This window comes from Tamandua tetradactyla, chromosome 5 (genome assembly GCF_023851605.1).
Source record: "Tamandua tetradactyla isolate mTamTet1 chromosome 5, mTamTet1.pri, whole genome shotgun sequence".
Classification (NCBI taxonomy): Eukaryota; Metazoa; Chordata; class Mammalia; order Pilosa; family Myrmecophagidae; genus Tamandua; species Tamandua tetradactyla.
The window spans coordinates 106,014,330-106,029,691 of NC_135331.1; the positions used below are offsets into that span (position 1 = coordinate 106,014,330).

A 15,362-nucleotide genomic window follows, 5' to 3' on the forward strand; every position below is an offset into this window, starting at 1 on the left:
TTCATGGAAAAGGAGTTAACTCCCTGTTTTATTTGGCTCTGTAAAATATGAGTATAGATACATTTTGTAAGGTATTTTTTCCTTTGGGAAAGATAAGTATTTGATATAAAGGTTGAGGTAGGGTACCAAATGTTTGGCTCTCCTATAATGGTGGCCAGTGTTTCACACCACATTTACTCAAATTGACTGAGAAAGCATCTTTTCAGCAAACCATATCAAGTGATTTATAATTGCCTCTTAAAAATTATAAGAGAGGGAGTATATGATTTGTAAACCCACTAGGCTGCTAATGGAAAAGTTTCCTACTGACCCAAGAAAGCCACATAGGTTGCTGTGGCTCCTATTAAAATATTCATAGCACTTTAATGAACATACTTTTCCTTTAATTAGACATTGTGATAATATCCTTTAATATGGCTTGAATTGCCACACTGATCTGGGGAAGCCAGATGAATGGGTTAAAGGTCTCAAGCTTGCTAAATCTAGTAGTTAATCTTCTTAGAGTTCATACATCCAGAAATGATGTACAATATTATTTACACAGCTGAAGAGACAGAAGACAAGCCATTTGGCTGAAGATTGTTTAGTAAGTCTTGGTTAAGCTAAGACACTGGAAGAATTTTTAAATTCTTTACTTTTGTCATTTTAATATCAAAATACGACAGTTAAATCCAAATCAGGGATTCACCAGACCTTTCATTCATTCACAAATATTTCTTGTTCTACTATGTGGTTTTCAAAAAGATGGACTGATAATGTATAACATTTATGAATTAGCGGTAAACACTGACTACCTCAGCTTATGTAGGAATTGAGGTCATTTTGATGGAAAGTAGGGAGCTAACAGCAATTTAATAAAAAATTGAATGTTTATTGGAAGCCCTAAATTACACTTTGACCTATCAAAATTTGTTACTTTTGGCTCTATCACTATATAATAAACATTTACCAAGAGTCTGTGGGCTTTCTATTTTAATCTCCTTACAGAAATATATTCAATGAAGATGTCTTTTAAACTGTCAAGTTATATATTTTCCCAATGATGAGCAATCCAGGACGTTTTGGAGCATAACAAATTGACTAAATATCATATTTCTTGCCAGTCAATGCCAGATTAAGGAAGTAAAAGAGAGGGTGGAGTTGTTCCCTTTAGCTATAGACTCACATGGAGGCAGCTTTCGGCAGGGATATGGTACTGTGGTGGCTGATGTCATCGCAAACGACCTTCCTTTTATGACCCAAGATGGAACCTGAGGTTGAAGGACGTGAGAAGCAGCATGGGTTCTGCTTAACGTGTGCCATTATCCTCCCATCTTACTTGCCTGAAAAAGAGGTGGGCAGTGAGGTGGGAGGGGAGGTGGTTACTCTTCTGTTCCCAGGTCCACCAGTGTTGCTAACCTGGCTGCCCATGGGAGGTGTTCAAGAAGCATAAAAATACCATTGTCCAGGCCCTGGACCCACAGTTTCTGAGTCAGTGGGTCTGGGGAGAGTCTTCAGGCATCATGTAATTGGGAAGTTCCTGAAGTGTTTCTTTCAAGAGTCATGGAGCTATAGCAAGTGAAAAGCAGTAAAATTGCTTCCATAATATAGGGTAAGTCACAAGGTACTTTTAGCTTAATCTTGGATCTGGTCCTTAACAAAGCAATTTACAGCATTTTGGTGTTGGTCTATAAATAGCCCAGGTCCTCCTAATTTCCATCCAGACTTTTTCTTGGGATACCTGGGGATTCCCTGGAGCCTGTGGACCTATATTTGCAGTTTGCTTTCATTAAGGCCATAGACTTATTATTAAATCATATAAGAAAATACTCTTTTTCTATAGCTTTTATTGCCAAGTCAAGATATTTTTATTTTCTTCTTTATGCCAGTTAAAGATTGTGAAAAGTCAGTCATGTCCCAGAAATATTCTGAAGTTAACAATAATAAGTACGTCAGAGCCACCTGATGCACTTTTGTGCAACCATAAATGATAATTATGAAAAAGATTTTCAGAATATTATATAATAATGAATAAAGAATATTCATTTTCAGAATATTATATAATAATGAATAAAGAATATTCATATAATGAATATTCTTTATTCATTATTATATAAAAATGTATAATAAAAATAAACAATAAAATAAAAAATATGTACCCTATGATAGCAAAAATAAAAATATAAAATAAACGATATGTACCCTATGATAGCACCTATGTATTTGACAGCTAAAGACTGGAGAGAAAGTTTTACAGAATTGGTGAGTGGGGTTATGAGAGATTTTTCACGTTTTACTAAATTTTCCATGGTGTTATTTGTATATATTAATTAAAAATAACTACCATTCATTAAGAAACTATCAAGTGAAAGAAAATTTAAAAGTCCGCAGAGTGAGTATTAATAGTACTGTCTTTAGATAGAAAAACTAAGGAGCGAAGACATTAAGTAATGCGTAAATGGTGAAACTGAATTTAAACGTAGGTTTGTTTTCTGTTTACTACACTCTTCATCATTGCTTAAAAATTCTAAAAGAGAGATTCAATCAATACCTGACTTCCTATCTCAAGATATTAAGAAACAGGATCCACCAGAATAAATACTTGTTGCTTTAGGCCAGATAGGTCAGATTATCCATGAATTTCTTATAAAGTGCTACTTTAACACCATCACTATAATGGCAGGACACTGAGCTGAGACAAAGGAGACTGAAGGTCTCTTATTAATTTACCCGTTACCAACATATTTCTTCATCATAAGGAAGATAAGTAGGAGAGCATTTTAACAAACTTTTTTTTAAGACAAGTTAACTCTAAAAATACAAACATTGTTTAATAAGAGCTGCCCCGATAAGATGCAATTAGTAAAAAATATCTAGATGATGTTTCCTGTCCTAGAAAGGATCCATTTGCTTAAAAACAATCCCCAAGGTAAAAATGGTTGAAATGAAAATGAGTCAAGTTGCTAATATCAATTTTATGTGCTCTTCCCTTAGAGAGGTATACTTTATCTATGACAGGAGGTAATTAATGAGTTCAAACATTGAGCTTCCCACATCCCCTGGAGGGCTCTAGTGGGGTGAGTATCTCTCCCAGTATCTCACCTTCCCTGTCCTGATGCCCCATCTTGCAGGTTATACTCCACCCACCCAGGCTTTGACCAATGGAGGTCATCCCTCAAATTGCATTGTGCAGGAAAACTGGGTTACTGGGAAGGGAGAAGTGACAAAGTAGGCTTTTCTCATGGGATATGAACACTTGGAGAGCCGCCTATGGAGCATTAGTGGAAAAACGTTGTAAACGTTGGATTAAACGGATCCAGACAACTAGAATCAACATTCAATGAGAAGCCTCTTCTGAAACAAATATATTTACATTTACTTTATTTTGTCACTCACTCATATTCTCATAGGCAAATCACTTGGAGAAGACTAGAAATGTAAATAATTTATGATCTCAACCTTTAAAAGCTTTATATCCTTGAAGGACAATAAGATTAGTTATAAATAGCACATTCATTTATTAGTGATGTACAAATATTAATTGCATGTTTCATTTTTGTCTTTAATGCAACAATTCACACATGGAGAAAGTAACCTGCTTGGGATCTAAGGGTTCAGGTTTTGACTTGCTAATATTTCCATCATATACATTTTCACTAATATGCACCTATCATCTATTTTCATTGCTCAAATTTTTTGTTTTTCAATTTACATATACATAAATATATATATGATATACACAAATATATAATAAAATATATATTTATATTTAAACATATATAGTTATGTATTATATATACATATATAAAATAAAGTATATATATAAACACAAACCATCTTCTTATATTAAAAATATAAAACAAAGGACATTTCTGCTAACTGGAATCTTTTACCAGTGTAGCTTCTTGGAGAAGTTTCTTTCATTTAATCATTTCATTTGCATTTCACTAGCAAAAACACTTGGAATTATTACAACATTAAGTGTAACTTGGATTTCCTAATGTCTGAGTATACAAATGACTTCATATTAAGAATAACTTAAATTTTACTTGTTTGCATCTCCACTTGAATAAGATGGGATCTCTGGTCCCTGTAGACTTTCACTCATGTATTTCTGGGAGTCCCTGCCATAACCTTTTATTAGTTTCCAAACAGAACTTTCATGTCTTTCTCTCCAATCCCCTGGCTAACAGAGACTGCTCAGGGAGTTACCCGAGGCCAGTGCTGCAAATTAGAACTGGTGCCAGTGACCCTGTGGCACTCTGAAGTCTGTGCTGAATTCTCCAGATGTGATTATGTGAATTCCTATGGTGCTAGGGTTGCCAGATAAAGTACGGAATCCTTAGTTAATTTGAATTTCAGATAAGCAAAGAGGGTAATATTTTGTACACACTCTAAAAAAGCACTTTTCTATATGTGAAATTCAAATTTAACTGGGTGTCCTATATTCTTATTTGCTTAATCTGGCACTCCTACACAGTGTTCAAGCCATGGGCTGCTCCCTATAGACTTTCCTATACCCAATCCATATGGGTGCTGTGTACAGGTGAGAAAGAGTCTCTCCTTCCCTCTTTAAGTGACACTTTGTCTCTTGAATCCAAAGCAGTGTTCTTTGACCTCGTGTGTCTCAGGATCACTGATGGAAACTGCTTTCAATGTCTGTCAGTGGCCACCTCTCTTTAGGGCTTAATACAACCCTAGATACGAACTTAGAAAGTCAGGTCTGGGTGGGCTTTTATCTGGTTCCCTTGAAACTTGCCCCAAGGGCATCCCCACACCACCAACCCCAGATCTCCTCCATGTAGGCTAACTCCTCAAGGCAAATCAATTTTTGCAAGGAAGGCCACCAGCTCTATTAGTTCATTAACCACATACAATTATATTTTAGCTAAGACTCATTACAAGTATATAAGTTAGACTGTGATTAAGGAAACCACCTACCTTTAAAGTACATGTAGATGGTTTTTACTTTTGGAAGCACTTAGAGAAACTCCATGGAGAAAGTGCTTTGGAGGCCCAGCTTGTAAGAGATTTGTATGGTACTGACAGTGAGGAAGAAATTCCAAGCAAAGGGAGCAAAATGAAGGAAAGAAAACAGGAAAGTTCATGGTGTGTTTGCTTTGGTTTGGTGGCAGAATATGTGGTACTGTGTCCTAAAACTATAAGTGAAGTTGGAGTCTGGCCAAGGGAAGTTCTCAATGGCCATGGTCAGGAGTTTGTAATTTATTCTTCAGACAATGGAAAGCTATTTTTTATCTTTCAAAAATTCAAAAAAATCAAATTTTTGATTAGGGGAAATATAACCAAGAGCTGCATATGATCTTGCTACATGACTAGTTTGCAAGTGTGAGAATTTATAGTGAGAGAGGTTGGAATATCACATAAATAAGCGTATGTGAGACGTTATGAAGGTCCAAGGTAGAGGCAAAGAAATGAAAAGGAAAACAAAGTTGAAAAGGAGAGTTTGGTCCTCAACCTTGGTAATCCATTATAATCACCAGAGCAGCTTTTAAAAATCCCAATACCCAAACCAACCATTCTTAGACCGATTGAACTAGAATCTCTGGAGCTGGGAGACATGCATCAGTATTTTTAAAGCCTTCCCTAGTGATTCCTATGCTCAGCCAAGATTAAGTGCTACTACTGTAGAACAGTGTCTTTCACACTTTAGAAGGATTTAGCATCATCTGGAAGATTTGTTTGGCCCCGCCCCAGAGTTTCTGATATAGGAAAGAGGCCTGAGAATGTGCATATCCAACTGGTTCCCAGGTGAATTTGATGTTGTTGGTCCAAGGAACACTTTGAGAACTTTTTGCATAGGATGATCATTTCTGGTGGTTATTTAGATAATACTGTGTATATGCTATGGCTGGCTGGGGGCTGGACAAGAAAGCATTAATCATAGGTGATTGAGATTCTGGAGTTTAGTACATGATAGCAAGAAGGAAATGCCATTATAAAGAGTTGTAGCCACTAGAGAAAGGCAGTGGATGTTTGGTGTGAAAGAGAATTTTAGATATCAGACAAACAAAAAGTCTGACTTATGAAAACACCTATAAATCTGGGGACAGAAAGGGAGCAAACCAGCAAGGTATAGAAAACCATTACAGAAACAGAAAGGGAACCAGAACACTAAAAATCCAGTCAAGCTTCCATCTGCCATGATCAATGGAGCTGCCTTCAGAATCTTCTGAAGTTAAAAAATTCTTTTAAACATGTTTCTGTCTTTCCATAACCAGAGCTTATACTCTGCCTTCAGGCCTTTGAGACAGTAAAAAAAAAGTTCGAGTGGCCCAGGTGATGCTCCTTCATGTTGGGTGGCCCCGGAAAGGAAACACTGGTTGTTCCAATACAAATCCTGTAACTAAACTGAGTTCATTCATTCGGAGTGCTGCTCATCAGGAACCTTTCAAAGGCCCTGAATTCGCCTGAATGACAGAGAATGAGTCTTGATTTCAGTGAACAGCTCTGCCATAATAAGTCTGTCTGAGGAAGGCATGGATTGCAGTTCCACTCTAAAAATAAACTCCACTGTAATCGTGTGTTTTATTTTCCCCCAATACTCTTGTTCTTAGGTATGGTTCCTATACTTTGTGTACTTACACAATATTAGCATAATTGGGTCTACCTAAGGCTTAATGTTGCTACTAGCATGAAAAAAGTGTAAAGGGCCTTGAGGAAAATGCTGCTGATGTTTTTTTTTCTTAAAGTGATCATTAGATTTAATTTCAACATTTTTAGAAAAGATTGATGGAAAGTAACCAGTTTTAAAACTAACCAGGTGGCCTACCCAAATACAGATGAGTGTTCCTCAATGTAGAACTGCCACCTGATAATTCTCTAGGCATTTCTACCGTGTCTCCATCACATAACTAAATGATATGGCCAAGGGGTTGATTACTTTATTTTCTTAGGGTACTTTTATTTTGAATCAATATATTTTACTTCAAATTCAAGCCATGAATTAAGTGTACTAAGGTCAACCTTGCATATTTAGGTTTGCTTCTCATACTCTAATGTGCTTACAAATCACCCAGGAATCTTATTGGAAAGCAGATTCCCATCACGAGGCCTGCAGTGGGGCCTGGAAGTCTTAATTTCTAACAAGCTCCTACTTGATGCTGCTGCTGCTGCTGCTGAACTGCATGCAAAATTTTGAGGAACAGGGTCTTAGAAAACAAAATGAAATGAATTGTGCGGCTTCCATTGCAATTTGACATGCTCCTGAGTTCAGTCAGAAAGTGCCAGGGCTGTTATGAAGATAACTTTATCCCTGTCACATGGGCAGAGACAATCCAGAGAAATGAATCACTCCAATGATTCCACCCTGGGGAGGGTTTGTGGGTAATTTGTTTGGCTATGTTAGGGAAGAAATAGAGCTGCTGCTCATCTTAGAGTTGTTCTGGGCAGAATTAGAAGGTTGGAATTTCCAGATTTCTTCTTTAAAATCTTTATATAAAGCATGTGTGGAAAGGTCTAGATACATCTGGAATAGGTCTGAGCAGATGCCAATGAACTCTAAAACTGAGTTTAAAGCAACATAACCTAATCTTGTTGTAATGGCTAATCTGTTAAAATGAAAAATATCCTTCAAATACAATATATTCTGAGAATAACAACATGACAGATTATTTCAATTGCAATAATTTTTTAAAGCAGAAAATATTTTAAAAGTTGGTAAAGTTAACTAGTGTTTAAGGAGGCAGGAGAGGCAAAGAAATTTTCAGGTAACCTTTTCCCCTTTCTACTTTCAACATGTTGTGTGTGTCTCTTTTGACTTTGCCCCCACCTACCTAAAGCATTTGGTGATCCTGGCCCATTAGAAAAACCACCATTAGATCAGACGAGAGGAAGGAAATGGGAACCACTTCTGTTTCCTTTTTTCCTACTTCCTTGAGTCTTAAATTCCACAAATGAAATGAAACAATCACTTACGAAATGTTATTTACGTTGGTTAAGTCAAGGAGCAGGGGCTTTGTCCCCAGTACCAAAACAAGTCCTTAACCTACTTGTGTGCTCAGAAAAGTATGTTGAATGAATGAACTTATACCAATATGGTGGTCATGAAATATAAATAAAATAATTTAGCTAGGGAACTATGATTAATGGTGTTAATCAGTATCATTCAAATCTAATCAAGCACATCTGCTTCATACCAGAAGAAAAAAATCCTATAATATGCCCCCCAAATCACTGTAATGATACTTATGCATAGGGATTCTCATTACTGGTGGGAATTTATGTTCTAGAAAGTTGCTGTGAATACTGAATTAGCCAACACTCAACCATTGCTACTAAGAGAAATAAAGGATTAGGTTCCTGCAAGTTCTGGTCAGAACGTTTTTGTTAATGGATCAATAAATAATCCTGTTTATGTATACTAAGTTTAAAGACACTTTATTTAATATGCATTGTTGATTCATTAATATTGAACTCACGGTCAACAGTATTATAACTCATGCCTGAACAAATTTATCTGGCACATGTAGTCTCTCCATAAGGCACATCACACCCTTCCTTATGCTTAGGAACATAGCATTTCAGCACTACCCCTGGAGGCCATTTTAAACAGCAAAGTTACCAATAAAAGCGAAAAATGTGACAGTAAATATACCTCGAAAAGGACATTTGTATGCAGTACATTATCTGAAATGAAAAGGCAAGGTATCACCTTGTTCGGTCTTAGCTGGGAACATGTGCATTGGGCAACTTAAATTTTTTGCCACTCTGTATAATATGACCACAAAGTACCATAAGTGTTGGTTTTGGGTTTACAAAGAAATGTTAGAAAGCAGGTGAAGTCACAAATAAGGAATCCACAAATAAGGAGGACTGACTATACTATGTGGTAGAATGTAACATAAGAACCATAGGACTTCATCTGCTGGCAAGAATCATGACAATACCTTGGCTTGCTCTGCTATTCTAAAGATGAAGTAGCTGATGCCCACTTTGGTGATGAAACTTGCCCAATGTCACATAACTGGTCATTGGAGAACTAGCACTGGAACTCAGGTCTCCTGAATATTTCTCAGTGTAGTTCACATTGTACTCTCCCATGCTATCTCATAAATTCTTTTTTTCCTGCTACCAGTTTGAGACAGAAATGTCCAAGCTTGTTTGCGCATAGCCCTTTGTTCAAAGCCTTAGGCCACATTACAGGCTTTCTACTTTCTACTGGTCCTAGAGCCCCAACCTAGTTTATTCTGTTGATGTGAAATGCTACTAAAGGTGAAACCATGTGGAAATGAGGGGGATTTCTTAAACTCTCTTGGGCTTTGCCACAGCAGGCAGCTGGTGGATGTTTGCCTAAACCGGTAGCTTCACTCCATGCCACCTTCTTATGTTCTGTTCATTCTGAGTGATCAGGGAGACTGGCATGAAAGATCAGGCTGTTGTCTTTGAACATGGATGTGAGATGGCTTGGGATTATGTCCCAGTTTTTTCTTGGCACAAAGGGTTGTTGCACAGAATGTTGAAGGATGTGATAGGACCTAATATAGTATCATGGTTAAGAATATGATCTTTGCAACAAGACTGAATTGGATTTTAATTCCAGCTCCACCACTTAATAGCTCAGGAATCTCATGAAAGTCACTTACCCTCTCAGTCTTGAGTTTCCTTACCCGTAAAATTGGAACAAAAATACCCCGACTAATAAACTTGTAAAAAAGTAGGATACTGTGTATTGAGCTCCTAGCACCACTTAGGATACAAACTTACCATTTGATAAGGTGGCAATTTTTTTCCTATATTGAGAGATAGAATCAGAAAAGTATGCTAAAATCAAAATATCAGAGAAGATTCTGACATATATGTCCTATGAGGTTTTATAATTAAGTAGGGAAGGAAGTCTATGGAATAAATTTGGGAGGGGGTGGAATTCCTAAAAACAATGTGGGTTCTCACTTTCCATGTTAACTTAAATTTTACTTCCATTGAGATTGGAATTAAATAATTAATTGCAATATCTTCCAAACTTGAGATTATACAAACACACCCAAAGAAAAGCTGTCTCTTATTAAGAAGCAAGAAGGGGTATCTTTGCTCCTATTTTTAAATGTGGTACATTGAAGTACATACTGACTTCACTGAAACATATGTTCAGAAGTATGATTATTAATTTAATCACAATTTAACTAGAAGGACAGGCTGCCCAGCAATCAAATCTAATTTGTTCCTTTCTCACAGTTTGCCAAGGTCTTGGGATCTAAATTTGTGATCAGACCCATCTCCAAGGACATTTGCCTGTTTTATCTTTCCCTATTGCTTCTATATTGGCCAAAATAAAGAATGGGGAACATACGGCAATTGTTACCCTTTTGGAACAAGCCAGGTGGAAAAGTGAGGTCAAGATGATCTATCTAAGAAGCAGGAAATATTACCTCTTACTATGTGAGCTCCTTTCTGGATACCACTTCTTGGTGTCCAGAGTAGTCCTTGATTAAGGATTTTGAGGGCTTGTTTCATTGTAAGCAAGAGACTGGTTTCAGCAATATGCTGGATGATAATTTTGTGATACTGAAGATTAAATGTCCAAATCAATCAATAAACCATCAAATGTTTGTATTAAATATACACATTACCTGCTCAGCAATAGGCAAGGTTGGAGTAAGGCAAGTGAACAGTACAGAAAGAGTATAAGACAAAACCTTTGTGGCTAATCAGGACATAATAATAGAAAGATTGCAATGAAGGGCAAAATTGTAAAGTCCCTATTATGTAAGTGTTGGGATTTCAGAGTTTGGCATCTTTTCTACACAGCTTTTGAAAATTTGTGTGTATTTCATTTTTCTGTAGTATTCTAAGCTCACTGCTGCTTTTTTCATACTAGTTTTATCTAAGCTTGTGTTTGGAATTCCATACAAGGCAACTTTTTTTGCGTGTTACCTGCAGAACAATCAAATCTACTTCATTTGAAACACCTTGTCAAGACAATAATGGTTATCAGAACGCCTTTCTATGGTCAGGACTACTTGTGTCTCACCAATATTTGGAAGACACCCTCCTGACTGTCATAACTAAAGTTTCTGACCTCTCCTGTCAGTGTTTCCACAACCTCAGATTATGTCTAAGAAAAGACTTCCTGTCTTTTTCATGTCAAGTGATTGCCAATACCTATTTACATATCCAGTCTCTGCTTCTTAAACTGCATATTTCCTCAAGGCCTGATTTTTTCCCCACAAATAGCACCATACAGTACTAAAATTTTCCATTTTGGACAGAGTTGGGAGAGTGGTGACCCAAGTTTGATGGAAGAAAGCAAAACGAATTAAAGGATTAAAAAATGAAACATAAAATTTCCCATCAAATCCTATACACCAGGAGTTCTGTCTTTAACTCTTTAGAGTTCGAGCACTGTGGGAACTATGCATTCAGAACCATTACCACACATGAATTGAAATCATTTCCAAATTACAATTAAACAAAAGGCCTTCTCACTTGCTCTGTACCAGCGAGTTCTGAACCCAGGACCACTTGGGGGCCCTTTGATAGGTTTCTAGGCATCTGTGGTTCCTCAGAAATTGTATTTAATAATACATGTGAGGGTAAAAGATTACATGGCAGCCTGGAGGTCCTATTGCTCTCTGAATATTCTCAAGGGGTTCATTTATATAAGCATAGCATGAGACCCCCTGCCGATGCCATGCACAGAGGGTCGAGTCAACACATTTGAGGAAACATCGATGTTAGAATGTAACAGAGTAAGGAACTTTACAGTTTATAGAGTCAATGTATAATATTTATGTTCTTGTCATGATTAATGGACTAATTCCATTACTACTACATTAACCTTTGTAATCAATCACTCCATTCTTTTGTGATTATCCACAGACTCTAACCAAGATGTAGATCAACCAGTCAAACAGCCAACAAGTTTATACAGAAGTCCTATTATATATAAGCTCAGTATGGTGTGAGCTCCATGCTGTATCCAAAGACAGCAGAGTCCCCACCTACAGGTACCTCTGGGTGATGATACTGATGTCTACTACTTTTAAGCCCCATGAAAGTAGGAATCCCTCGAGAATTGAAACCTTGCCTAAACTCTGCACCTGGTTAACAGCACAGCCAAAGATTATTAAATGAGTGACTTAAATACCTCAGGATTTTATACTGTAAATTTTATAATGATATTGCCATATATGCAAAACGTTCACAGTGGCTGATTAGACATGACTCTTACAACCTGGACAGTACTGCCCAAAGAATGAAATAAGGAGCACAATTTTAATTGTATTAATGAACTGAAAACTTGTGAATAAGGGTAAAAAATACAACCTGAAGTTTAAATATGACATTGTTTTACACTAGATATTTGGCATAGGAAAGAACTCAGTTAAAAGGCTGTAGGCAAGGTAGATTACCTCTCCAACACATCCTTTTCCTCAGCACGTAATAGGATTCAGGAAACAAAAAGCACTGCTGTTAGCCACATATGTCCATCAACCTCCCTTCAATGTGTGTGAAACAGGCAAGCCTTTACCTAGATTTAAAGTTGATGAATCATCTGTCTACTTTCACTAATACTCAAAGGGCTGCTTAGCTTTGTAAAGCTGAAACTCTTATCAGGCTCTGGATCCCTCTACAAAGGACAACATGTTAAAAGGAGGCAGGTCATGAGTTTTCCTGAAGAATCCCTAGTTTCTAAGTCTATTGCATTTTCTTTCATTTAAGGACAAGAAGCAAGTTGTTTTGTAAGTATATGTAGATGCTGACTTTTTCAATTAAAAAATAGAAATATTAGTGATTTCTTATATTAGGCCATCTCTGTATTGGAACTAGGATTCCATCTTTTCCATTCTCCTCAAAGAAACATTCATATACCTTTCCACACGTTAGAAGAAAGAAAATCCTTCTTCTGGGGAAACACCTGTCTTGGCAGTTCTTGGTTGTGCCATTTTCGAGCATGCACAAGTCGGGCATACAAATGGTGCAGTGACTCTTTGGGAATTCACATTTGTCCCTGAAACTTCAGTCACCTGGGGACTGCATGCCTCATTGCCGGCAGCAGCTCAAATCCTGACAATGTAGAATGAGTTCAGAAATCTTATCTGAGCAACAAAATGTAGATTGAGAGCTGAAACAGCACAATATATTTACTGCTGAGATCATTATCCATTGTTATTTTTGCTGACTGTGATTTCTTTGTTTCTTTTTGCTACTGACTGTTATAATAATCTTGCTTTGATTTGGATTTTCAATGGGGAAGATAATAGCACTCCATTCGGTAGTATATCAATTAGTTGCACATCACTATGCTTACACACAAAAAAATTTCTGCTTCTTTTGCTATGCAAACATGCATACATATTCCCAGAGTCTATACTACAATCACTAGCCTCTGTTTGCAGACATACAATCACAGGGCACAGAAACACAAACTCCCTACATATCAAAATCAAGCAGACTGAAGATGGAAATAGGTGAATATGGTATCAGGTGGGATGTGTAATCAGTAATAAGAAATACATAGAGCCCCATCATGAAAATAAATCCCGCAAATTGTTTAGGATTCCCCCTCCCCCTTCCATTCACTGATTTATTAACCCTGAACAAAGATGTAATTGCAGGGTCTCAGAAACAACTTTTTTTCATTTTTTTTCAGTTTTGCATCATTTGTTTTGTTTGGCTTTGAGTTTCTTAATATCTAGTTGGACCATTCATTGTCTGTTTTCTTCACTCAGTTGCCCATCTTTTCCCCCCCAGAAATGAAAGAAGCATCAGCTTCTGAGTCTTAAGGATGAGACCTCTGCATTTTCTTTGCTTGTTTAGGGCAAGAAATGAAGTGCTGCCTCTTTAATTGTCAGAAGCATGCAGGAGGAGCATACCTTTAATTTAGTGTTGGGATACCTCACTTGCACCCTGGCTGTTGTCTTATTGGAGACGGCAGCCTGCCTGAGATCCTCTAGCACTGAAATAATATCATCCAGCACGCATTTCTTATCCTGATTTCTCAACACACACAGATGGGAAAAAGTATAATTATAGCCCTTGTGGTTCACCTTCATTTCCAGCACGGCTCGATGGGTCTGCAGGATCCCCTCAGCCTGGAGCAAAATATTGTCCCCGGGTGGGGAGAGGAGGATCACCCTGCCATACCTCCCAGGGGTGTGTAAGTCCGAATAGAGCTGGCTTTTGGACTGGTCCAGGGGGAAAAGGCTGCTGGCCAGGCTGCGCTCGATCTTGGCCAGGCTGTGGCTGGGAGCGACCAGGCGCTCCAAGTCGCCCTCGGGCTGGAAGCGGTTGAGCGCGCTGAGGCCGAAGGTGATGGTCAGGACTGCGGGTACGGTGAGGAAAAAGACCGGGTGCCGGCTCACGCACAAGCCCAGCCTGTGGCAGAACGACTGGAGCCCTCTTCGAAGCACCTGCCGCAGCATCCTCCACCAGATCCACCTCGCAGGCGCTCCCGGCCGTCTTAAAAAGCACATGTGACATGTGTAAGCGCCGGGCTACCCCCCTCACCTCCCTCCGTCCCACCCCCTCCTGGCCAGCCTCCCTCCCCGCTGCCACCGCCGCCGCCGCCGCCGCCGCCTCCCCACCCCCTCGACGCTCACCCCCCAACCACTCCGCCCGGTCTTTCCCCGGCCCCACCTCCATGCGCTCGTACTACTCTTTCAAACACTGCAGCAAGTTGCAGCAAGGCGGGCAAATATCGACAGCGCGCATGGAGGCTGGCGTTGCGGGGCGCCGCGGGGCCCACCCACTCCACGGCCTCTCGGCGCCCTTGCCGCCTCCGGTGCCGGCTCTCACCGCATGAGCAGCGTTGCCTCGCTCTAGCCCTTCATGTTGGTCCTGCAGTCCCCCGGCCTCCCTCGCTGGAGGTGGTTCCGTGCAGAGCGTCCCACAGATGTGTATTTCCTCTCAGCCCTGATGGGAGTCGGTGCCTCGCTGGCACCATGTGCCTCGGTGTTGTAAGGAGCAGACATGTGGCCCATGGGGGTGAGGGTGGGGGGAGAAGATGGGAAGGGCAAGAGCGGTGAGGTGGCGGGGGGGGGGGGCGGGGGGGCCAGCTAGGGCTTTCTTTTTTTTTAAGACGCTGACAAGTTATTTTTAGAGTTTTGTTTTCCCTCTTTCTTCCTCGCTGGAGTGATTGGAAGAGAAAATGGGTGAAGGAGCTGCTGGCCCATTGGAAGAGAGGGGATTAGAGCCTAAGAGGGACATCGGGCTCTTAAAGAGGGAGCTCCAGGGCTCCCAGAGACAGCCTTCTTGCCCCGCCAGTTCCCCTGTGCCTCGAATTCTGCTTTGAGTCTAAGAAAAGGAGCAGAGAGGATGATGCTGCATTTTTAACATAACACAGAGCGTGCCAAGGATTTCCTCACAACACCTTCCTCACTGTTATTCCACAGATAAGCTATTGCACCCAGGGCTCCCAGAGACCC

The 15,362-nt window shown here is 39.2% G+C and overlaps 1 protein-coding gene across 1 annotated transcript in view; it reads right to left on the minus strand.

The window, feature by feature from the left end:
* PTCHD4 (patched domain containing 4) overlaps nucleotides 1-14,411 on the minus strand; it is a 181,750-nt gene extending 167,339 nt beyond the window's left edge. The window contains exon 1 of the mRNA XM_077159225.1: nucleotides 13,986-14,411. Coding sequence (XP_077015340.1) covers nucleotides 13,986-14,411 — 426 coding nt within the window. The remainder of the gene's footprint in view (nucleotides 1-13,985) is intronic.
* Between the last annotated feature and the right edge of the window lie 951 nt (nucleotides 14,412-15,362).